We start from the raw sequence: 25,829 nt of genomic DNA on the forward strand, positions 1-25,829 counted from the left end.
GATACGAATCCTCGAAATCGAACGATATCCTCTCTGTTCTCTCGTAACGAGTCACGGCGTAGCTTTATAATTTAGTTACCACTCCCCGAAGTCGGCGAGAGCAGCAGGTAAGGACGCACGGCGCAGGCGAAGGTGTTTGCGATCACGCCGCATATGCCGATTTCTCTGATGTCCTCCTATCCCAGATCCCGTTCCCTGCACTCTGGGAAGCCTTTTCTCTCCCTTGGCACCTGCAACCACCCCGGGTAGCTGCGACTCGTCCCAAGGCCCTGGAAAGAAACTAAATCGGCACCGTCGTGCCCAACGTCGGAAAGGAGAGGGAACCTCGAGGTGCAGCGCGCGAGGCCACACCGAGGAGTCGTCCACGTAACGAGCACTCGACGTGTCACAGGAAACGTGCCCAATGGATGCAGTGTTGGAATACAGTGGCACGTAGGTGCGAAAAATTCGCCGGGGATTGAAGGCGAAACAAAAAACCACGGTACCGTAAAATGAAATAGTGCGCGCCGGGCCGAGTACTCGTCGGTGCTCCAGTGGAACGTGGTGCGCCTCTCTCGAGAGGCGTCCGCTACACGGACGATGTCGTACCGCAAATTATCGAATACATGTTTGTACACATTATTGTAAACGTTTATACCTCGCGGGTGCTTCGACGACCCCGGGAGTCCAGATCTCGCGGAAGTGGAGTGCACGACTTGCAGCTACTCGACTTCCTGGGATTAAGTGTCTCCGTCTCGGTTATCCCGTTCGTTCTTTCCTCTTCCTGATTTAGTCTGCCGATCCGTCCCAACCCGTAGATGCATTAAGATCTCGCAATGACGACACCAGTTTGATGCTTTGATCTTGACTCGCAGGAAGACTCGCATCCAGCCCCAGCCAGCCACCTATAACACGGAAGTCATACGTATAAGACACTTGTCGTTCTTTCTGCAAACAAGTAGTGGGGGATTAATCGTCGTGGTAGATGCGCTGTTGTTATTCGCTTTTTTCTCGATTTGGTCGATCGGCTCGGCGGCCTTCGCGGTAATCGCGATCCTCGCCGAGCCGATCGAACTGCTTTCTTTGTACGCCTCCATGCGGTATGTCGTAATGCAGAGAAAACGAGGTCGAGCCTCGCGAATTGTCTGTGAAAGTAATGAAAATGATTAATTACCGATTAGAGAGAGACCCTAGATCGTGAAATCACCTAGACGATATCGGTGAGAGATCCTGGTCGGCGAGCGTAAAAGACGGTTCCTTCCACACAAAGAGGCCGGGTCCGTTCCCGGTTTCACCTCGGTTCCCCTCGGATCTGTGGAATTCCTTCTTTTTTTTTTCTCTCCCCCGAATAACGGGGCCCTCGCTCGATTATCTCGCCTCGCGGTACGGACGTTACGGCGTCCGCACCGAGAGATCGCCGTTCAGGTGCGCCGTATCCGTGAGGTTAGGCGAGCGTGACGATAGCGTAGCTTCTGCCTCCACGGCCGGGACTTTAAGCGGTTTTTCTTACCACCGGCTGGCCGACGGAGCTGTCATTCGGCCATAACCATCTCGATCGTTCCTCTTCCACGAATCGCTCGCACTTCGACGAATCATCTCAAAGGGAGCTGTGTCTCCGATCTCGATAAAGACTCATCCTACAAATTAGAACGATCGGATTAATTGCATAGGTTCCATCAAAAGGTATTTCGAGAACAAGGCTTAACTTCTGCAAAATGGCTCCTTGGGCCGTTGCATCGCATGGTTTCGCCAGGCAGACTTCATCCATCGATACCGTTGTTTGATTTCCTTCTTCCTTTCGATCGTCCGATATATATATTTTTTACTTTAATCACCGTTAAAAATTCTGCTATCGCGGTTTTTTTTCTTTTTTTTTTTTTTTTTTGATGAATCGATTCGAGGCGCTGGAAGTTTCTCGGCGGCGGTGACCGTTGACGACGCGGCCCGAAGAGGGGAATCTCCGGGCCGGGGGTTCATCTCGGCGCTCGCACGGCCGCGTCCCGAGAGGGTCGGCGCGCATGCGCCTTGGCGCCACCTTCGTCATTCTTCTCGTGGATCTCGCGACCGGGGGGAGAGAGGGGGACGGGGGACGGGAACGAAGGGGAGGGGGCGAGCGCACCGTACCGCACGCGATGACCGCGGTATATATCGAAGCACCCCTCTCTTCCTTCCTCATACGTATATATGCATTATATACGTGTATATAAATATATATGCCCGTATATAGACGTATATATATACACACACATGTACGTATATCTTCCCGTCTTTTCGCTCGTTTTCCATCCTTCTTCCTCCTTCTAGGAGATTCCTTCCTTGCTCACGGTTGGTCTTCCACGTCCTCCGAATGGCCGCTTCCCCTGAATCCCTGGTGACGCAGCTTCGCCGACGTGGCCGATTACGTCGAGACGGCAGGTCGCTCCGCGAGGCGGCGCTACTTCCGGTCCGACTCGTGCCTTTCGACCGATCGACTACTCGGTCTTATTTCTCCGGAGGTTATATCGCCGACCGCGGGCTCGACCGAAGTTTATGCTCGCATCGCATCGTTAAAACTACCGGCACTCGACGCGCGCTGCTGTTCCGCCTGTCTTATAGGCAGCACACGTGCTACGGCCTCCGCACGCATTTTGCATTCGCCATTATCCGCTACGCGGGGGCGGCCGAGTCGTGCCCGGATTTTCCTCCCAGAGGACGGCATTTTTTTCTCTTTATGAGGAATAACTCCCGGGATGTCGCCCTTCTCATGGCGACTTTGAGAATTTCGATCCATCGAGAGAAAGAGGTCGAAAAAAGTTCGGTCGAAGGGATGAAAATTTCGGGTTTTTAACCGGATCGGATTTTCAATTATTTCTCTGGTTAAAGGCTTCAGCTGTTTCTGGCATTGTCTATCTGGCTGCTTTTGTCATTTTTGCCGGCTAATCCTAAGGGAATTTCCGAGTGGAAGAGGTTGGAGTTTTTTTTTTTACCAGAAATTTATCGAGTAATTTAAGAATCTGATTGAGAGAACCATTCAACCAGACTTCGGGAATATGGATTTCCTAGTCACGTTAATCAGAGTTTCTTGTGGATGATACCTGGAAATCTTTTAATTGGGCGTATCTGGTAATATTAACCGGAACTTTCTTTCAACGAAGGCGACGGGTGTCCTTGTTGGATCCATACTTGGCACTGGGAAGAGACGAAAAATTGATCGTTGTCGACTTCGACGTCGTATTTGCGCGAGTTTCCTGTTTACTCACCTTCGGGGTTTGACTTTTCTCGAGTAACGATCCGATGACTGGGCGACGTCGTTGGGGATTAGTTTTTCGAAGCTTTTGGACATACATATTTCACCGAATGGTCCAGGTCGAGTTCACTTTTCGAATAGTTCGAGTTTCTCTCACGCATGGCGCATAGATATTCATGCATCTTACTCAGGTTCCTGCATTTTCGTGCAGCTATCGGCAACGTTGTAAAAACTCTCTTGGCAAATATCGCATCGGTTACCCGGCCGAAAATTGAGCTACCGAACTACCTCGGCTCGTAACGGGGAGCAAACCAAAAGCTGTTGACATTGGACATCGATCGGTCGCGCCATCTCGAGGTCGCACGGATTCCGTTATCGCGGGCACGACGAACGACATCTCGTCAAATCTCTCCGATAACGCCGTCGATGTCGAAACAATCGTCCCGGCAATTGTTCCGCGTTTCGGAGCGCCGATCTGGAGGTGTGCCGAGATATTTCAGAAAATCGTATCACCCTCTCCACGGGCACTTCGACTCGAAGGTCTCGACTGGTCGGACCGTTCGATTTCTCTCTTATCTTTCTCCTTTTCTCGAGATACGGTTCCAGGAATCGCGATTATTTAAACGATAAGGAAAAAAAAAAAAAAACCGCAAGGTCGATAGCCGAGGGAAACTAACCTCTCTGCCGGGGCGGGCAATTATTATTCCACGTTATCCCTCGCAATCGAAAGGAAGAGTACAAATCAGACCATGCATCGCCCGAACGCTTTCATCCGCGCCAATGATACATATACGCACTCTTCGCCGCCCCAAAAGCCATTCCTCCGAAAGTTAGTAGAACATATCCCGACCTCGATCTCTCCAATCGTCTCGTTCGCGAGGAGGGTGCTCGGCGTCGCGACGCCCGAGGTGGAGTAAGAGGGAGTAACAAGCTGAGGACGACGCATTGGGCGGTGTTGCAGAAGCGCGGACCGGGACCGGGACGATCATGGATCCGGAGTCGGCGTGGGCAGCGGCGGCGGCGTCGGCGGCGTCGGAGGCAGCGGCGGAGGTGGCAGCGGCGGAGGCGTCGGCGTCGAGGCGTTCGAGCCGCGCGGCTCCCACGGCGGGTTCTACGGGGGCGAGCGGGGTGACCGAGGGGAGAGGAGCGGCCGCGGCGTGGCGGGCGGCGGCGGCGTCGCGGCGGTGGACGCTGGGGGCGAGCCCGGGGGCTACCTGCCCCGCGGGCGGCCTCCCCCTCCAGGGGGGTACCACGTGACGTCGACGAGAGCGAGGGACCGGCTGTACCCCCGAGCGGGGCCCTACGGGCCCGGGGGCCCGCCGCCCCCGCCTCCCCACCTAGACCGCCACCGGGGGAGCCTGCCCCCGACGGCGTGGTCCAGCTACGAGTCCTCGGGGACGAGATACGGCTCGTCGTCCTCCTCGTCCTCCTCCTCCGTGGGCCAGTCGGGCGCGACGCCCTCGGGGGACTGCTACCAGCAGGCGGGACCGGCGACGGGGTCGGCGGCCGCGGCCGCCCAGCAGCAGCAGGATGAGGCGGGTGCGGCCGCGGGGGCGGTCGGCGGCGGCGCGGGCGGCGCCCCTCGACAGCACAAGAAGCAGCGCAGGAAATCGCGGAGCGGCAGCAGCTCGCCCAGCGGCTCGAGTCGCTCGGCCAGCAGCACGAGCAGCCGCAGCCGCAGCCGCAGCGGGAGCTCCGGAGGCAGCAGCACGGCCGCCGGCAGCTCCTCCCCCGGCAGCTCGCCGCGCCGGGGGTCGGGCGGCGGCCCCGGGGGCGCCGCCGTCTCCGAGGACCGCCGACCTCTGGCCATCTGCGTGCGCAACCTGCCGGCCCGCAGCAGCGACACCTCCCTCAAGGACGGCCTCTACCACGAGTACAAGAAGCACGGCAAGGTCACCTGGGTCAAGGTCGTCGGGGCCGCTGGCGACCGGTACGCCCTGGTCTGCTTCAAGAAACCCGAGGACGTCGAGAAGGCCCTCGAGGTCTCGCACGACAAGCTCTTCTTCGGGTGCAAGATCGAGGTCGCCCCTTACCAGGGCTACGACGTCGAGGACAACGAGTTCCGGCCGTACGAGGCCGAGCTGGACGAGTACCACCCCAAGGCCACGCGCACCCTCTTCATCGGGAACCTCGAGAAGGACACGCCCGCCTCCGAACTCAGGAAGCACTTCGAGCCCTTCGGCGAGATTATCGTGAGTAGCGTCGCGACGACCCGCCCACTTTATCTCCGACCCTCCTCCGTTCGTCACCCGGTACTTGGTCTGCTTTCGCAGGAAATCGACGTGAAGAAACAAGGATCCTCGACGAGCTACGCGTTTTGCCAGTACTCCGACATCGAGAGCGTCGTCAAGGCTATGCGGTCCATGGACGGCGAGCACCTAGGGGCCAACCGGCTCAAGCTGGGATTCGGCAAGTCCATGCCCACCTCCTGCGTCTGGGTGGACGGGATCGGAGGTACGCTTCCTCCGGGTGGCCGACTCGCCCGGTCGTCCCCGAGAACCGGGGGTGGCTCCCGCCCCGGGAGGCATCCGACTCACGACGTTCGTCGCGTTTCAGAGTGCGTCTCCGAAAAGTACCTGAACGTCCAGTTCCACCAGTTCGGCCCGATAACGCAGGTCGTCGTCGACCGGGAGCGCGGCCACGCGCTCGTCTTCTTCGAGCAGATCAGCTGCGCCCAGGCGGCCGTCAAAGAGATGCGCGGCGCCACCCTCCGCGGGCGCCGCCTCCAGGTCGACTTCGCGTCCAGGGAGTGCCAGGACGCCTTCTACGAGCACCTAGAGCGACAGGGCGTCCCCGGGGAGAAGCCCTGGGATTCCAGGCCCTCCCCGGCCGCCAACTTCGACGTCGCGTGAGTATCCCCTAACCCAGCCCACGTGGCTACCGTTATCGTCCAATGACTCGTTCGAGAGGATTCGTAGGTCGAATCGTTCGTAGCGAATTTAGATTTACTCCTGGCCCGCGACCTTCCGCCTCCCTTGAACCGATGCGAGTGCATTCCCAGGCGCCCCAACCTTTCGGAGTCGTACCTCCGGAACCGGGCGCCGAGCGACTGGTCTTACGATCTCGCGGAAGGTATACCTAGCGATAAGGCGCCGATAAGGACGCGAGCGTAAACGTCTCCTACCGCGTGGCGTTAGAAAATGTACCTCCGCCGGGTACGCGTCGGATTTAATCGAACGACGCCCCCGTGCCCGTTTGCGCCCTCCCGATTAGGAGGGGAGAATCGAAGGAAAATATTTCTCTGATTTACTTTATTACAGTCGTAACGTAACCTAACGTGTTTCGGGTATATCGATTCGATACGCCCTCGTAACGACCTCGACACCTGGAGCCTCGACTCCGGGAGCAAGGGGGTCGAGCCAAGAATGCACTCGCAATCGTCGGGACAGGTCGGCAGGCCGCCACGGCGATGTTCGGTTCTTCTAATCGAGCGTTCTCTTGGGAACTCTTTCAGGAGGGAGCGGAGCTTCGAGTCGTCGGTGACGGTGCCGAGCGCGGGTAGCAGGTTCGCCCGGTATGAGACGCCGCCCCGGGCGCGGACGGCGAGCTACTCGCGCAGCGGCAGCGGCGGCGGTGGAGGAGGCGGCGGGGGTGGCAGCGGAGGCGGTGGCGCGGGCGGCGGCGGAACTCCTGGGGCGAGTCCGGCGCACCCCACGGCGATGTCGCGCAGCGGGCGCAGCCGGTACCAAGCCGACCCGTACTACGAGGCGGACTACGGGGAGCCGGCGGCGCGCAGCCGGTTCCGGGCCTACGACGAGTTCAGCCAGGGCAGCGGCGCGAGCCACGACGACTACGAGCCGGGGGTTATCGGCGAAACGAAGATCGTCGCCGAGGACGACTGCCCACCCCCGTCGTCCTTGCGGCGCCACGCGGTGCAAAGCGTCGTGACGAGCGTCGAGCCCCCGGTGCCGCCCCCGCCGCTGCTCCCGCCCCCGGACATCCGACACCTGCAGAAGGAGCGGGTGCACCTGCTGGAGCAGCTGGAGGAGTGCCACAGCAGCGGCGACGAGGGCTTCGCCCCGAAGAAGCGCGCCAAGCTCGAGGGAGCGACCATCCTCTGCGACGACGACGAGCCCGAGATTGCCAACCTCCTGGTGACCGCGCACTCGGCCGGCCGGAAGGGGATGGACGTGAGGAGGGTCAGCGACGGGAAGGTGATCGTCCACCACGCCCCGAGGAGGGCGAGCTGCGAGGCGCGGGGCGCCGGCCCGTGCAAGCGGCGTCGCGACGCCGCGAGCCGGCACCACGAGCACCACGATGGCTCCAGGCCCGGCACGCCACTCGTCGACGAGCGCCCCGAGAACCTGGTGCCTAGCGAGCCGAGGCGGTTCCGCGAGCGCAGCCACGAGGGCCCTCTCTCGTTGCCCCTGCCCAGGTTCGCCGCGCAGATGATGAACAGCGGAGGTGGTGGTACCGGCCGCTCGGTCGGCGCCGGCCCGAACAAGCTGGCGAGCCCGCCCGGGGTGGCGGGCATCCCGAACGCCGCGAGCCCGCGGACGGCCCCGCAGCCGCCCGCCTCGCCGCCGCCCCGGCATCCCAGCCCCAGCCCCACCAGCTCGGACAGCGAGACCGCGCCCCAGTCACCTAGCCTGGAGGAGCGCATCCGCTCGCTCGACGAGAAGTACGAGAAGTGGTCCGGCTCGCGCGCCCTGAGCGCCGCCGGCGGCGACGCGCTCGCCAAGCTCGACGCCTCGGCCACCGAGCGGTTTCGCTTCCGGCACAAGCTCCTCGACCTCGACCTCCACGAGGTCCAGCCCTCGGACATCGTCAAGTCGGTCCTCGCCAAGCGGAGCGTCTTCGACGAGGACTCGAAGCGCCTCGAGAACTTCAGCGAGAAGTACGAGCCCCGGGAGTTCACCGGCGTGATCGGCGTCGGCTCCATGATCGGCACCGGGAGCCTCGTCGGCTGCACCGGGAAGGTCTGCCTGCAGTACCCGTTTCCTAGTCACCCGCCGATGCAGCCGACTGGCGGCGTCGCGACGACCCTGCCCTCGGCCATCCCGAGCCTGTCGCCGGTCCTAAAGACGGACTCGAGGATCGTCCACAACTGCGTGCACCCGGTCCCAGCCACGCCGATCACGCCCGGGGCCTCCTTGAAGACCGTGAGCCCCGAGCTGCCGCCGGTCACCCTGCCGGTGATCGGCTCAAGCGGGGCCGGCGCCGCCGGCATCGGCGGCATCCCCGGCATCGGCGTTGGCGTCGGCACCGGTGGTTTACCCGTGGGAAGCTCCACCACCAACAGCGCGAGCGGCTCCCTAAGCGCTTCGACGACGCGAGCTAACGTCCCGCCCGGGCTGACGGCGTCGGCCGGCGCGTCGACGTCCGCGACGCCGAGCGTCGCGACACCCCTCGCCATCCCGGCGACGGGCTGCCATCCGCCCACCGCGACGTCGACAGGCGCCGTTCTGTCGGCGTTCTCCTCCGTCTCGTCGATGTCGTCGCTCTCCTTGTCCTCGTCCTCGTCTTCGCTTTCGTCGTCCTCGTTGTCCTCGACCTCCTCCACGTCCTCGACCTCCTCGACGGAGGCCACGCGGAGCAGGTCGAGGAAGGAGGCGAGCACCCTGAACGGCCGAGAGAGCAAGGACCCCCGCGAAAACAGGGAGACCAACAAGGACACCGGCAGGGAGTCGAGGCACGGCAAGGGGAAGGACTGCGCCACCAGGAGGTCGCTGTCCAGGAAGGATGACTTCCTCGAGGCCGAAAAGGCGATCACGACAGCGACAAGGAGGGATCGCGAAGACAAGGAAGACCGATTGAACCCTCCCGCGAGTGGAGAAACGAGCGCAGCGAGCGGAAACGCGGAGGCGGAAACGCACCCCAGAGAAGCGAAGGACCCCAAGGAAGGAAGCAAGCACGAGAGAAAGGAAAGAGACGACAGGAACGACAGGGACAGGGAGAGGAGAGAGAGGGACGAGCGCGAGCGACAGGAGAGGAGGGACAGGGAGGAAAGGGAGAGGACGGAGAGGAAGGAAAGAGAGGAGCGCGAGAGGCTGGAGAAGGAGCGGCACGAACGGCAGGAGAGAGAGCGACGGGAGAAGGAGGAACGACAACAGAGGGAGCACGAGAGAGACAGAGAGAGGAAGGAGAGGGAAGAGGCGGAATCGCGGGAACGGCGGGAGCGCGAGGAGAAGGAGAGGAGGGAGAAGGAGCGGAAGGAACGGGAGGAGAAGGAAAGACTAGAACGGAGAGAGAGGGAGGAGAGGGAGAGGCGCGAGAGGGAGCAGCGCGACCGGATGGAACGGGAACGACAGGAGAAGGAGCGCGCGAGGAAGGAACAGAGGGAGAGGGAGGAGCAGGACAGGCGAGACAAGGAAGACCGAGAACGTCGCAGAGAGAGGGAGCGGAACGAAGAGAAGGAGCGACTGGAGAGGGACAGGAAGCGCGAGCGCGAGAGGGAGGAGAAGGAGCGCCTGGAGAGGGAGAGGCGGAAGGAGAAGGAGGAACGGGAACGACAGGAGAGGGAGAAGAGGGAAAAGGACGAGAGGGAGAGAGAGAAGCACGACCGGGAGAAGAGGCGCGAGCGGGAGGACCGCGAACGGCGCGACAGGGAGGAGCTGGAGAGGCGCGATAAGGACAGGCGACGCGACCGGGAGGAGAAGGAGAGGGACAAGGACAAGGAGAAGAGGGACCGCGAAGAGGGCACCCCAAGGCGCCAGCAGCCCCTGGAGAACCACCGTCCTTGCTCGCCGGCGTCCGTCCCAACGCCCTCGACGCCGGCGTCTGCGAGCACTCTGACGGTCGCGGCGTCGCCGGCGACTCTCGGCGCGACGGCCGGAGTCCCGGGCTCCGCTACTTCCAGTCCCACGGGGGCGCCGACCGGCGCCTCCTCCGGGACCACCAACCACCAGACGACGGGCGGCGCGGCGGCGCTCACCGGGAAGCGTCGGTGCTCCTCGCAGGAGGCCTCCGAGGAGGAGCCCAAGCGCATGAGGGTCTCCACCGAGCACCGCAGGGAGAGCAAGGACCGACCTAGACAGAACCGAAAATCGGAGGATCGCAAGCACCGCGGCACCGAGCATCGCGCCAGCAGAGACAGTCGCGACAGTCGCGACAGCCGCGATAGCCGCGACGGCCGCGACAACCGGGAGAGCCGAGAGGTCAAGGAGACCATCGCCGCTACCCAGCACGACCCTGCAAAGGACTCCCCCGAGCAGCACCCTTCGCTGCAGAAGGAACATCAGCACTTGGCCAGAGAGAACTGTCGAGACTCCGGCAAGGACAAGCAGCGCAGCAGGCGGAACCGCCTCGAGCGCCCCGAGAAGGACAAGGACAAGGACGCCAGGGAGCGCAGCCCCAGGGTGGCCCATGGCGAACCCGACAAGGAGTTCCTGTCCAGGCTGGAGTTGTCTAAAAGGAACGACTCCGCGGACCAGCACCATCCTCGCGATGGTCATCATCACAGCGATCTGGACGATGGGCTCCTTTCGACCCATGAGATGCAGGCCCTCAGGCATCCCTCAGCTACCGACACCGATAGCGACGAACCCAAAAAGCACTCCATCTTTGATATCGTCGACGACGAGCCCGCCTACATCAGCATGTACGACAAGGTCAAGGCCAGGTCTACCAAAAATATGCAGAAATTGGAGGAGGAAAAGCGGCAGGTCCGACTCAAGGACAAATTCTCGCAGCTCAAGCAGAGTCGAGCTAGGCGCGAGGAGAAAAAGCAGAGCACCAGCTGGGACGGCGATTCCGTCAGCAGCAAGGCCCTCACCGAGGACGAGGCCACCTCCGAGTCCGACTCCGCCAGAGCCAAGTCCTTGTCCAGGAAGGGCTCGAGGTCCAGGATTCACTCCGACACCAGCGAGGAGGAAGAGGTCGGCGCCTTCGGCTCGAAGATGCGCAAGGTTTGCATAGTTTTCATTCTACAAATTTTTTTCGGGCGAATCTTACTCCACATACTGTGCATTAGACTCTTTCTTACTTAAATTCCAAATCGGTGGTAAGCCTCGCTCCTTGGCGACGCTTTTTTCCATGAATATCCTGCGTGACGTCCTATCATAAAGGCTCTGTGAAATTACCACATCGCGGGTAAAGAAGTTTCGCTTGAAAAATTAATTCATAACGCTCCTTCCCGCAATAAATGTAACTCTTGCGTGTCTTGTTTCCAGGTGAAGACGGAACATTTCCTAGAATGCGACGTGGACCTGGGTTTCGCGGACACGGAGGAGAAGCACCATCCCCTGGAGCCGACGAGCGTGGTGTCAGGAGGAACGACGATGAACAATGCGCGCAGCGTCATCGTGAAGGAGGAGGTGAGAACCTCCGACGACGAGGACAGGACGAGCGGCGCGACGGCGTTCCGGGGTGCTAACCGGCCGGTCAACAACCACGAGAGGGAGGCAAGGAAGAAGAGTCACAAGAAGAAGCAGAAGCGCCAGAAGAGCTTGGTGCCGGAAGAGGCGACCTCCAAGACCGTAGAAACCTCGGAAGAGCATCCGCGAGGCAAGGCGAACGCTATCGCGGCGACCGCGGCGGTGGCGGTGTCGGCGACAGGAGCAACGGCGTCGGCAACAGGAGCAGGAGCGATCGCAGCAGTTGCAGCGGTTACAGCACCCACGGAGAGTGCAGGCGCAGCGGGACCGGTACCATCCTTACCGCCACCGCCGCCGCCCCCAAGACCAGCGGTACCCTCGACGACGACCGTCACGTCCACGGCGACGTCGCCCGCGGCGAGCGACGCGGCGACGACCGCGACGAGTCCCTCTACGCCAGGGACGCCGACTTCCACGGCGAATCAGCCCACCGGCACCAACATCGCCGAGGGCGTCGAGGAGAGTGCAAGGCCCGACAAGCGACAACGCAACAAGAAGGAAAAGCGTCGCGAACGCACCGTCGAGGACAAGGTCAAGGCCCGAAGGAAGCGTCTGGGTCGCCAGGAAGGCAGGGACTCGCAGAGGATGGAGGACATCTTCGGGCCGATCTCGGACGTGGACGAGGCGCCGAATGCGTTCTTCGATCGGCTCGGTAGTTTGCCCGCGACGAACTCTTACGCGTCCGATAGCGATGGCGCCCACAGTCCGCTGATCGACGTCGACCGGGCGCGTCGCAAAGCCGAGCGGAAGCGTCGCCACCAGCCGGAGGACGAGGACAGTGTCGACCTGGCCGAGGCGGGACGCGAGATAGAGGCGAAGTTGTTGGGCTTGCATCCTGTCTCGCCGAAGTCGGCAGGCGGCTGTCCGGATATCCACGAGCGGGACCACGACGTCTTCCGGTTCACCGATGACAACGACAGCGTCGAGACGGCGGCGCCCACCGCCGTGCAGGAGAAGATTAAGGAAAAGAAGAAGAAGCGCAAGAAGTCGAAGGAGGAGCGCGCCAGGAAGGACTACCATCACCATCATCACCACCACCACCATCACCACCATCATCACGAGAAGGCCGCGGCGGCGGCTGCCGCCGGGACGCTGCCTTTCATTGGGGATGAGCCCAGTCCACCTAGGAGTATTGGTCAGATCCATCCGAAGACGGCGTCGCCGGCGTCCGGGTTACCGGCGTCGCGTGACGCTCTTCTGAGTCCCATCCCGAAGATCGCGCCCACCGCTGTTTCTGGGGTCGCGTCGCAAGCACTCGCCGGCATTCCCGCCAAGCCTGAAAAGAAGAAGGACAAGTTCATTCCTGGTTTCGGGACGGAGATCGACGAGACCATTCACGAGAACGCGGTTAAGAGCATCTCCGTGCCCGAGGAGAGGAGGGACCCCGAGAGGGGGTCCTGCGCAAGGGAGGAGCCGGAGGCGGCGGCGCCGACGACGCCCCCGCCGCAAGTCGATAAACCAAGGGTGGTGATCTCTCAGGAAGAGACGGAGGACGCCGTCGCCGCCCTCCTCGAGGAGACCTTCGGCGGCTCTACGGAAGATTTCTCCTATGAAGGTGACGAAGAGGCCACGGAACCTGACGGAGCGGCTGGTCCTGCGACCGAAGCTCCCGAGGAGGACGTTGAAGAAATGCAGCAGGCGGTCGAGAGTCTGAACGCATCCGGGGAGGCCGAAGCCGAGACCGAGGCGGAACTGGAGCCCGAGCCGGAACCGGAACCGGAGCCGGAAGCAGAGCCGGAACCGGAACCGGAGCCGGAAGTCGAATCGGAGCCGGTGGCGGAGCCAGAACCCGAGGCCGAGCAGGAACCGGAGGCTGAAGTGGAGGCCGACCTAAAGCCCGACACTCCCCAAAGCGAGCATGACCTGCAAATAGACACCGACACGGAGGAGGATCCCAACTACGAGACCTTCGACCTGACTCAGCCCCCGAAGACGCCGGACATCCCGTCGTTCTATAAGGCCCCCAGTGGAGCGAAGACGCCTCAGTCAGCAGAGAAACCGCCATTGGAGGTGCGCTCGACGCCGACCAGCGTCGTCGCCACGGCCAAGACACGCAGTCCACCTGCTACTGTCATCGCCCATTCTTGGAGTGTAAATGGTCACAAGCAGTCAAGGGATGTGACTAAAGCGGCAGCACCGGCAGATACCCTTGCCTCTCCGTCATCGTCCACCATCGTGGTGACTTCAGAGAGCGACAGGACCCCTGCATCCGCACCACCAGCACCACCACCACCGCCACCACCACCTCCACCACCACCCCCACCACCGCCACCACCGCCACCACCACCTCCACCACCACCCCCACCACCGCCACCACCGCCACCACCACCACCGCCGCCGCCGCCACCACCGCCACCGCCACCGCCATTACCACCACCACCTTTGACGCAGTACAAGGCGCCGTTGCTCGTCACTTGCGGAGTGCCGGTCGTCACCGAGGCACCCAGGGTGGTGGCGCAGGTCGCAAGTCCAAAACCAAGTTTGCCATCGCCCTTGCCTCCGTCGACGCCCCCCGTGGGACCGGCACCAACTCCCTCGGCGTTGTCCAGTCCTACTGGCCAGCAACAGGTGCATCAACAACTCCAGCAATTGCAACAACCGCAGCCTCCTCAGCAACCTCAACAGCCACCGCAACCTCCATTGTACCAGAGATTGTCGGTTTCTCCACAGTCTCAGGTGGTGCGCCAGATGCCGCCCTGCAGAGTGCAGAACGCCCTGACCTCGGGCTCCGTGTCCACGTCTAACCAGGCACCTTTGCCCCCGTTGGTGCCATCTCGAGTGTCGCCGATGGTTCCTGGCCAGCTTTCACCACGCATACCACAGCCCATGTCTCCAACCAATGGACAGTGGTCAAGGATGGCCACGGCCCCGGGTCCCAGGGTGTCCAGCCCAAGTGTCGGAGGCAAGCCGTCACCACCACCGGCCAGGATCCCCGTCAGCGTCCCCATCTCTGCTCATCGACCCGATGTCACCGCCCAGCAGATTTACTCCACAGCTGCGGCTAGCCAGCAGCCGGTGATCCAACATGCACCCGGGATGCGTGCCCTGGCTCCGAATTACCCTCGGGGAGGTTTACCTCCACTGACCTTGAGCATTCCTCCGAGACCCTACATGCCGGTTCCACCTCTTGCTCCAGGAAGCGGGATCAAGGTCGCTAGGGACGTGGCAGTCAAGTCCGTCATAGAGACCCTGCTTCCGGTGAACTCCAACGAGCTGCCCTCTCAGAGGCTGGAGGAACCCAAGTTGTCCTCGGCGGTCATCCCGGAGCCTGTCAGCAAGGCCTCGACCTCGCCGAAGGTGCCCTCGCCTAATCAGCCGCCTACCTACATTCCGGAGACGGCGAAGATAGAGATCAGCGCCAGGACGGTCACGCCTCCTGTCTTTGGCAAGGCCGTGGCTGTCCCGGTCGTCCCCAGCGGCGCTATTGGCGGGGTCTCCTCTGCTGTTAATTCGAGTTTCACCGTTAATTCTATCGTAAACGTCGCCGTAGGCGGTAACGTTGGACCCGAAGAAGGCTGCCATCCGTCCCCCAGGGCCCAGAAGTTGGTTACCGTCTCCATACCCGATGGGAACATGGCGTCGCCTAGGCAAAAGCAGGAGCTTCAGAGTCATCAGCTCTTGACCACGACTCAGGTCTCCAGGTCTTCCACGCCGAGCCCGGTGATCGTTGCCCATGGACACTCACATCTGGTCCATAAGATGCCATCCGCAGGGCTCAGGTCGCCGGATCCTGGGGTCAACATCACCCAGGCTGTTCACAAGGCTGCGCTTCCGGTGGTACCTGTCTCTTCATCGGTGACCCCGATCACTGCAGCACATTCTCCGGTCTCGTCGGCTCAGTGCCCGATTACCGAGGTCGTGACCTCGGTGCCAAGTCAGATCGTCACCGCGGCCCAGGGTGTACCTTCGAGCAAGCCGCATCATCTTCTGCCCCCGTTAACCCCAACTTCGATCCAAGGTGTTCCAGGTCACACGAAACCACCTGCGACCTCGAGTTCACCCGAACATCACGTGAAGCAAGAATCCATCGAGGTCGAGCAGACTCAGAACCTTCAGAGCGACCACGAACAGCCTATGCAATTGACTCCACCCGTGAGACCAGCAGCGGAAACTCAGGACATTGCGGAAGTTGCCGAAGAGCCAAAGCCTAGTCTAGACACCGAAATTAAAGCGGTAAAACAGGAGAAGGAAACGATTGAGAAAGAGGAGTCCAGGGTTCTTGGCAGAAGGCCGTCGACCGAGGTCACGGTATCCGTCAAGGTGGAACAGGAAGTACCACCATCGGTTAAAGAGAACCCTGAAGAGGTCGAGAAGAAGGCTAACGTCAAGGAAGAGAACATCCCTGTGAAGGAGGAATCTATCGTGCAGGTGAAGGACGAAGTCGTGACCGTCAAGGCGGAGAATTTGGACATCAAGCAGGAGTTCAAGCCTGACGATGCTGATTTGGATGAAGAGACCCTGGACCATCTTCGGGAGCCCAACACCGATCCTTTGGCCATTGACACGATGAAGGAGGACCCCAGCGACAGCAAAGAGGACAGCGACTACTGGTCCGCGAAGGAGGTGAACATCGAAAGCGTCATTAAGAAGGTGGATGCCCTCTGCGATGGCGACGACGAGGCGTCGCGTCCGGGTGCGGACCGGAACGGGGACCATCAGGAGACCATCAAGATCGAGCCAGCGGAGTCTTGGTTCGACGCGGAGAACGCCGATGCCGAGCACAAGAAAAGTCTCTCCAGCGAGGACCACGACGAAGGCGTAGAGACTTGTGAAATGGATTCGTTGACGTCGTCCTCGACCACCAGGACGCGTCGAGGTAGGAATAAGGGGCGTCGCGGTGCCGCCTCCGGTCGTGGGGCCGGAAACGCCGGAGCAGCCGGTGCAGGAATGACGACCAGACGAGGAGGACGCAACGTGGCGAACGCTGCTCATCGACGTGGGGGCAGGACCACCAGGGGTAACAAGCACCAGGAGAAGAGCAAGTTGCCAGCCGATGTGTACGAATTCCACGACGACAGCGAAGAGGACAACGCGGGCCGACCCAGACTCATCCTGACCATCAAATCGCCAGGGCCGAACGTGGCCGGGAACAACGCGCAGGCCGTCGCTCCGGTCGCCGCCGTCAAGGAAGTGCCGCCCGAGGAGTTCGTCTCGCCAGCGGCGAACACCCGGAAGTCGAGGAGACTCGCCGAAAAGGACGGCAGCCGCAGCACCGTGGACGACGTCATCGAGTACGTCGTCCGCGGTTCCGCGGTGAACAAGGCGGCCGCCACCGGGGCGGCGGTCCACGCGACCAGGAGGAGCACCAGGCACAACAACACCCTGAGGATGGCCCAGCAGTCGGTCCTCTCGGGACAGGCGCAGCCAATCCCCGGCGTGACCAATACTCTGCAGACGGGAGGCTCATCCTTGGCGAACGCCTCGGCGGAGCCGAGGAAGTCGTCCAGAGGGAGTCGCAAGGCCGCGCGACGCGCCTCCGAGAACAACGACGACAGTGGCGAGGAGAAGAACAGGGACCTTCCGATCGCGTCTTCAGGGTCTTCGACCTTGTCGACGCCGACTCTCGCCAAGCCTGGCGAGGTGCAAGATGTGCACAGGTCGCAACAGCCGGCCAAGAAGGAACCTGCAACGCACGACGGGATTAAAGTCAAGATAGCGGAGGAGACTGGCCAGGGTGGGACCTTGCCAGCACAGAAGCCCACCTCCCATGAGCCCATGACCCTGATAGACCCGGTCACCGGGATGCTGATACCGATGCGCGAGTCGGAGGAAGGTCAGTACATACCAGTCTCCACGAGTGCTGGTCTAGCGACCAGGCCTGTGACAACGGATTCGCGTGCTCCTTTAGCTGCCGGTCCCGTCATCGGGGATGTCTCGCGAGCCAGGCTGGCTCCTCAGGGAACCTGCCAGGTCCACGAGGCGCAGGAAGAGAAGAAGCCAATGGAAAAGCCGTCTCCTGTCATAGAGGCCAAGGGGCAAACACCATCGATACCGGGCGGGAAGCCGCGTTCTCCAGGGCCGCAGCTTCCTCTGCATTCGGTCGCTCCTACCCTGGTTATCCAGGCCGCCTCCACGACGGCGGTCGTTTCTACGGCCACCTTGTCCACGTCGACGGCGAGCATAGCTTCCAGCGTGACCAACGTCTCGGCACCGGTCACCGGTGTCTTGGTGGTAACGCAGCAAACTTCCGTCTGCTCCTCGCAGACCAAACCTACGAGTCTGAAAGCTCACGTCCTGAATGCCAGCAAACTGGCCAATCCAGCGCAACAAGTTGTCACCAAACCAGTTGTGACCACCGTGCCCGGTCAGACCGTCGTCCAGAACGTGGGAAAACAACCCGCCCCGACCATCCAGGGCTTGAACCTCCAGATACCGGTCGGAAGAGTAGTTTCTCCGAGCCTCAGTCCACGTACCAAGCAGCCTCCGGGCACTGGGAAGCAGCTGCAACAAGGCCAGCCCATGTCGCCGGTCCTCGGCAGTGCCGTTCCTCCCAATCCCAAACAGCATCTTCTTCAGGCCGCCAAACAGCAGGCGGTTCATCCTCATCCGCAGGCGCAACCACCTACGATTATCGGTCACCCTCAGAAATTACCTATCAACGTACATCCTCCCAACGTTCCGACCGTCGTCGCTCCTGCGCAGAGGATCCATCAGGTCACCCCGCAACCCGTTGCCCTCAAGGTCGTAAATGGCCAGACGCATCCTCTGAATCCGAAAGCGCACCTTTTGCAGGCCGTAGCTTCGCCCATCATCACCGGCAATGCCGCGAGTCCGCCTACTCAGTCTCATCTTATTGGTCCACAAGCCATGGTCACTGGAGGCAGCTGCTCTAGGTCTGCCGCTCCGAAGCCCCAAGTTCAGGTGAATTGATCACGACACTTTTTTTCCCCTAGATTACAAACCAGAAATATTTTAGTATTCGATTTTTTCTCATAAAGAGATATTTGTTGGAATTAAATTCTGATTCTTAATTTTATCTTACTCATGATAATTGTATTCCTCCAGATTTCCGGAACGATGGAACCTCCCAAGGTAGAAGTTTCCATGTCCGGGTGCATTATGGTACCAACAGCCAGTCCACAAGGTCGAGTGCCCATATCCAACTACGAGGCGACTCTTGTAAGTTAACGGGAAGAAGTGATTAACTTTAATGTTTTTATTTTGAGTTGGAAAGAAGTAGGACTAACCTTGCTTGGTTTTCGATAGCATGGCGCTGGTGCTGCTCCGTCACCTGGGAGTCAGTACGGACTGGTTCCTCCGCATCGTTCCCAGAGTCCTCCGTTGCCCCCACCTGCCCATCATCACGCTAATGCTCCTCAGGTACCCACGCCAAAGCTCGGATTTTGCGTAGAGAGAAAATACATGAATGACTTTCGCCACTTAGAAGCTCGCATTATCTATTACAAGTACTTTTCTAACCAGGAGTGGCTCTAGAAATCCTAACTTTGAAATATACATTGACTGTGATCCCATAGGAGAGATAAGTATTTGGTAATCATCCTTGGAACACCTGAGTAAAAGCCATTGTATAAATATAAGTCACATAAGTTTCAGTTGAAAAGTTAAGTCAAGAACTACAGTTAAATGATTATCGCTCCGAACCGATTATTAATATCATGGCCTCTTTCGTTTCATCGCAGGGGGATGTTGTCAACCACTATGGAGGTCTCGCTCGGGGAGAGATACCAGCACACTATATGCATCAGCAGGTACTTCAGTACCAGTACCTACGCGCCCACCAGGAAGCCCTGACGGCACCTAGAATAGCCTATCACGTCTCGGGCACCAGGTCACCTCACCTACCATTGGATCCCAAGTTAGACACCGTGGCGGCCGGAGAAGAGGGTCACAGTCCCCCGCTAGAATTAAGACGTGGCACCAGGACCCCACAGGACCGTACTACTGACAGCCCCCAGGTCGCTCAAGTATACATGTTGCATAGCGGAACCAGATTACCGCCCCAATACACCGGGAACAACACCGCTTTGAGTGGTGCACCCGCGGGACCACCACGAGGCGGATATTACGAGCCTCCGCCTGCTCATTTGCGCTCTCAATACCCCATGGCTGGCAGCGAAGCACCCACCGACAGGGCCATAACCCCGGACAGACCACCCCGAAAGCACCAGGTCGCCACCCCGCCTCATGTTTCCCAGGTACCTCCGCAGGCAGACTCGTTGCTGATGCTACTGCAGAGGTATCCGGTCATGTGGCAAGGTCTTCTGGCGCTGAAGAACGACCAGGCAGCGGTGCAGATGCACTTCGTCTTCGGCAATCCCAACGTCGCCAGAGACAGCCTGCCGTGCAACAACGACGGCTCCACGCCTCCCCTTAGGATTGCCCAGAGGATGCGACTAGAGCAAACTCAGGTCGAGGGTGTCGCCAGGAAGATGCAGGTGAGTTACGTACGAGTTGCGTCGATAAGGTCCTTCCCACCGGTGGATTTTTCTGTAGATGAAAGATCTGCCCATTCCTAAACTCCCGTCCATCGTGAATTTCAGACTGACAACGAGCACTGTATGCTGCTCGCCCTGCCCTGCGGTCGCGACCATTTGGATGTGCTGCAGCAGAGCAAGAATCTCCAGACTGGATTCATCACATACCTGCAACAGAAGCAGGCTGCTGGGATCGTCAACATCGCCGCGCCTGGCTCGCAGCAGGTGCGTACCCGGAACGATTTGTTTAGGAAGGACGTTCAGTTTATCTCTTACCATTTAACACCGTACGCTTTACAGCCGGCATACGTGGTGCACATATTCCCATCGTGCGACTTTGCAAACGAGAGCCTGGCCAGAATCGCGCCGGACCTCCTGCACCGGGTCGCGGAGATCGCGCACCTGCTCATCGTCATCGCCACGGTCTGAGAAGAGATACTGCGTTGGATCTTATCTTCCGTAGACCCGAAGACCGGGGGACTCCCAAGTGGACCCCCGGCCGGGCCAGTGCCGCCTCCTGGAGGCCTCGTCGCGTCCATCGGCGACTTCCTGGGGCCTACCCGGACGCGCGGCGAAACCGACCCGCGACTCAACCCGGACCCGCGGGGGACTCCCCGAGTAGTCCCCCGATTGCATCGCTGACAATCAAATGGAGAACCGACCCGGTCCTACGCCGGCTGGATCTGCGTGAGGTTGCCGATCGCGCCCAGCGAGGTCCCCGTGCCCGAGGGACGGGCCGGCACCGTCGAGCTCCCGAGATCCTCGGCGTGCCCTCCTCTCCCCGGCTGAGCCCTTCCCAGGGCGCCCAGCCCAGACAATTTGTAGGGGCGACCGACTTGACTCTTGGTCTCCCCGACAAGTGCGTCGACGCGCACGGGCTCCTCCCCGAAGCCCTCGAGAAAACCCGGAACACCCCGAGTGTGTATATACGTACTGATATATGCACACGTACACGCCCATAAGATATAGCAGTGCCGCGCGAACGTAGAGCAGAAGAGAGGTACCGATGTCCACCACCCGCTTCTCTGGAGATGGTGCGCGCGGTCGCGGCCGTGCTCCGCCGCCCACCCACAGACACACATACACAGACACGTACACACCTACCTTATACACGAATTACTTTGTAAGGCATAGACGTTAATACTGTAAAGATTAAGTGAGCCAGCGAGGGCATAACTACTGTGATTTTAATTATTTAACGATATATATCTACATGATGGAAAACATAAATGAGGCCGTGTCTGGTCGAACGCGCGCGCGATATGTGATGTGTTTTTGTATAATACCGCTCTATATAAATACCTATGTATTATATATCGTAGGAAGGACGGCCGTCGGGTCGCCGTTGCCGTTGCCGATTCCGCTGATGCTCGTTAGCGAACCTAGAGGAGTAATTTAATAACCTAGAAGACACACACGCGGAGACCAGTTAACGCGCTCCCCGGAGTTAGGGATCCCCTCCGCCCCGCGTAGACGCGTCGCTACCCCCGTTGTACTATACACTTCTCCTTAGCAGGATGTAACATATTATATCTAGCGCTATGTACATTATAAAGATTTGTAATATTAATTATTAATGGTACGTCATCGCCATCCTTGATTTTTCTCGTCACGGTCATCGTTCTCGCGTTCGTTATCGCTAGGACTACTCTTATGGCGACTACTACTTCTACCACTGTCCCTGTTACTACCTACTACCGAGAGGCTTACTAATCGCCGTTACTAATTGCTAACGTTGCCACCTTCGCGCTGCTGTTGTTCCCACCCCGTTTGTTCGTGTTCACCTGGAGTGCGTACACCTTGTCCCGGTACGTAGGAGTAGGGTACAAAATGATTCCATTTGTTTTCACTTTGAGCCCCTGCGGCGAATTTTTCCCACCTAATTTGACAAAGGAAATATTCCGTTAGACCACTTCCCCATTTTAGGAACCACCCGTTTTCGCACGGATACTGCCAATTGTTTCTTTGCGCCAGGTTGACATTTTAATTTTTTTCTTGAAAATTCCAATTTGGTCAAGATTACAGAAATAATCGGTCTTGGTGCGTTCTTTAATTTCTGCTTGAAATCCACTCGAAGTCTTGGAGGTCCATTCGAAATTTAGTGGAGCTTGGAGAGGGCGTTTATCTTCCCTTTACACGCATTCCAGGCGTACATCCTCGACCTCTGTTACCCCTGTACTAACACGCCCCTCTATTGCCCTCTGTTTCCGTTTAAACGGTATCCACTATCACCCCTACTACCATCGCTACACTATCACCACTACTATTACTATACTACTACTACCACTACTACTATTACTACTACTACTATTGTTATGTCTACTACTGCTGCTATGAATTATATTTAAAAGTTAATATACGGGCTAGTTAGAAGAGTGACACCGGGCCGCGCATTACGGGGCTCATAGAAAGTCATACCGCCGCCCGAGTATGATCGATCTCATTGTCCGTTGATGCCGCTGCACTTCCATCCCTACTCGTTAAACCGAACGAAGAAAACCCGGGGCGAGTCTCGCCGAGGGGGGCCTCGTATATAGGATTCCCTTAGAATTGTGTCCAGGATAATAATGCGCTTGCGTGTATAGGAACCAGAATAATGCAAAAACGTTATGCCGTGTCGCCCGAGATGTCCCCGAGAGAGTTGACAAAGTATATACAGTACGTATCGAGCAACTACCTACTACTATACATTGTTATGCCGACGCGCCTAGAGCGCGGGCTCTAGATTAAAATGAAACTTAACAAAGAAAAAAAAAACAAAAACAAAAAAGAAGTAACGAAAAGGACCTCGAGTGCGAAGGACTTTTCGGGATGGACGAGGTGTGTATCTCTTGATGTGTACTAGGTGGCGTTGCGGAATTCCGTTTCTATTCGAGCGCCGCTTCGCGTTTAGGAAAACGGCGATCGTCCTGGCGGACTCGGGCTGCGCTCCGAAACCCGTCGTCTTCGGGGATTCTAATCGAGGATTACGCGATTATGTATATTTTAATTTCTCCTTTAATTTTATTTCTAATTTATCACGCGATCATATGGGCTGCGTCTGACGCGCGGAGGTGTATTGCCTGGTCGACGACTGGCTTCGGATCGCTACCTCGCGATGCCGTCTCGACGTTAAGTGTAGGAGTGTTAAATTTAACCCGATGGCAGGACCTCCCAAAACGTTGCGCGTCCTGGTATGCAACCTTGGTGGCTTCGGTCGTTTGTAATTATTTATGAATTTCGAAAGAGAGAGAGGACTCATTTTTTTTTAGGCCCACGCAAAGGGGAGAACGCCATTTTTGTTTCTTGTTATTTAACAATCGCTCGATGGGTTTCTAAAGTTTTGATAGAAACGTTTTGTAAAGGGGGAAACGGAGCGGCTGCGAGAGACTTATTCTTACGCAGGAGATGTGAAATTGTTAATAATATGGCGGTCAGGTGCGTCATCGAAACTGGCCTCGATTTACGCATTCGATGACCGTTCCGGATCTTTACGAAATAGTTGCAAAGTATAGGCTAGGCGTTTATAAGAAAACTCGTCATATTTCGCTTGTATGACAGAAGCGTGCACGCAATGACAAGATTATAAGTTATATTTTCTTTTTTATTCCGGAACTCATCGTGACGCTGCTGACCGCGCTTAGTAATTTTCTTTCCCCTGTGGACTCTTCTCCCTCGCAGCCGCTGCTTCGCAAATCGAATCCTCAATGAGCCGCTTCCTCCTGGTTCTGGGGCAAGGAAAAAATCTGTAATTATTTTGGACAGATTACAAACGAGCGAAGACCCATTAATGTACCATCCTTATGACGTGATCGGGTCGTCTCGTGGGTTTTTCGGCCGAGCGTTTAAGGTGCTATGAAAATGGCATTCCAAGGGTTAATTGTTGAGAAAACTTTTCCTCAAACAGGGTGTAACGACACTTTTGAAATTCGACCACGTGAACATGTAGGCCGGGTACAAATTCCCGATGCTCGTGAAATGTAATTCTTTGAATTCGAAATTAAACAAACGATTCTACGGAGATTTAGGCCATCCGCGTTCCCGTGGTAAGGTTTCAAACGATAAGGTTCATCTAGTTCGGCGAAAAGTTGCATAAAACCCCCCAAACATGAATTTCGTACCACCTTAATACTAGAACTACCAGACCAGTAAAAATGACTGGTCTCAAATGGGCCATCCTGTAGAAAAGAAATCCGCCGGTAGTTCTAGTGGCACAAATCGGCTCGGCAAATCACGGTGGACGAGGTCCACGGGAAAAGTAGTAAGGAAAGAAAGGCGCTCCGAAAAGGAGAAAGGAAAAACCTGCGAAGACGATCGGTCCCCTCGTCAGATCGGCCCGCAGGAGAGTCGTCCGGTTTCCCTCCCTTCGCACCGGTAGAAGGCCTTCCGTTGTCCATCCGCGTTCCAAAGATGCCCGACGCATTGTGTAAACGAAATGTCGAATGTTCCTCACGAGTCCGACGGATGCGTTAAGCGAGACGAGTGTCGGCCAGCCTGGGTCACGTCCCTACAAAAGTAAAACCTAGCATTAAGCCTGCGTAAAAGGGGGAAAAAAAAGTAAGAGGATACTTCGCGGATAGCATGTGCATGTACAGTGTAAAAGAATACGTTGTGCATATGTACAGTACTAGAGGGTAAACGAGCGCGAGCGAAGTAACGCGAGAGGTATAGAGAGCGTATACATATACATAGATTACGGAGTAACGAGTAAGCGAGACGGCCGACCTCGGCGCATACACTGCCCGACACGTCGGGCGAGTTTCCGGAAGTAGAGAAAGGGGAGAAATGCGTTTCCGGTAGGTGGGCTATAAAAGTAGCGTTCGCGTCGTAGTCGAGGTATATTATAAGTGATATAAACGGTGTAAACGATTCGGGGCCGGGAAAATGATCGCGCAGTGTATGCGCTCGTCGCGCCTTTACCTATCTTGTAAAATATCTGTGAATACTATGATTTAGTTTCTTCCTATTCTAGGCTACTGGTATACAAAGTTTATGTTTACTCGCGTAAGGAGAATGTACAGATATCACATCTTTTGTTTTGTGTTTTACTGTAGTTATTGGTAATTATATGGATAATAATGATAATAATAACTATGACTAAAAGATCTAGAGGGTGTTCTTAATTAATCGGGTTTCTCGTTTTGAGCGTTTCAGGAATGGCTTCTCCGATGGTGTAGTTGAATATACTCGGTTCTACTGATTTGTTCCGGTGTATTGATTCTGTACAAAATTGTCTACTCGAATTGTTGATGCGTTCCTCGTCTTGCGAGGCTGAAATGTTGGGGAGGTCGTGGTAAGTTTGTTTATTTACCTGCGGATTGTTCGTTGTACTTGGATTTGATAACTCGCAAGGAATTTGAAGGAAGTGGGTGAAGAGCTTTTTGGAAGTAACACTTACAAGTGACGGTGTTTCATGTTTAAATGGATTGAAACTGTTCTTTTTAAATTAATACGTACCTGCACGATACGACGACGGGAGTTCCGAAAGGAGAAAGAAATATAGTTAAAGCGATGATTATTAATGTAAAACTGTTCACTCGTCTATGGAGCGGAATATTCGGTAGAGCATGCACTCGTTGATAATCAATCTGTATAAAAAACTATAAGTTTAACTTGATCATTTATTTTATCATAAAGATACGCGAATGATTACATAGTCAATGTTTTTTTTTCCTAGGTCTTTTCTTTTAACTATCAGTTGGTTGGAACCTTTACGGTAAATTATGTTCCCTAATATTTCTAATTATTCACATTACACCCGCAGTTAATGTGCCAGAATTATGTACGATGCTCTTGAAATTGATTAAAAGTCATTGCTATAGTCGTTTTTCCATCTTATGAGGTTTTATAAGAACATGAAATTGCGTTGATCGTACAGTAATTCAATGCCGAACG

The 25,829-nt window shown here is 57.5% G+C and overlaps 1 protein-coding gene across 1 annotated transcript in view; it reads left to right on the forward strand.

Moving 5' to 3' along the window:
• LOC105698941 (protein split ends) overlaps positions 1 to 25,043 on the forward strand; it is an 89,321-nt gene extending 64,278 nt beyond the window's left edge. Inside the window, exons 3-14 of the mRNA XM_023432379.1 lie at positions 4,167 to 4,686; positions 4,729 to 5,397; positions 5,479 to 5,659; positions 5,762 to 6,053; positions 6,660 to 11,052; positions 11,317 to 13,739; positions 13,905 to 18,381; positions 18,526 to 18,639; positions 18,727 to 18,840; positions 19,161 to 19,916; positions 20,022 to 20,180; positions 20,256 to 25,043. Coding sequence (XP_023288147.1) covers positions 4,167 to 4,686; positions 4,729 to 5,397; positions 5,479 to 5,659; positions 5,762 to 6,053; positions 6,660 to 11,052; positions 11,317 to 13,739; positions 13,905 to 18,381; positions 18,526 to 18,639; positions 18,727 to 18,840; positions 19,161 to 19,916; positions 20,022 to 20,180; positions 20,256 to 20,384 — 14,227 coding nt within the window. The 3' untranslated portion in view covers positions 20,385 to 25,043. The remainder of the gene's footprint in view (positions 1 to 4,166; positions 4,687 to 4,728; positions 5,398 to 5,478; positions 5,660 to 5,761; positions 6,054 to 6,659; positions 11,053 to 11,316; positions 13,740 to 13,904; positions 18,382 to 18,525; positions 18,640 to 18,726; positions 18,841 to 19,160; positions 19,917 to 20,021; positions 20,181 to 20,255) is intronic.
• Positions 25,044 to 25,829: the final 786 nt, after the last annotated feature.

This window comes from Orussus abietinus, unplaced genomic scaffold (assembly GCF_000612105.2).
Source record: "Orussus abietinus isolate OABI.00-Male unplaced genomic scaffold, Oabi_2.0 scaffold296, whole genome shotgun sequence".
NCBI lineage: Eukaryota > Metazoa > Arthropoda > Insecta > Hymenoptera > Orussidae > Orussus > Orussus abietinus.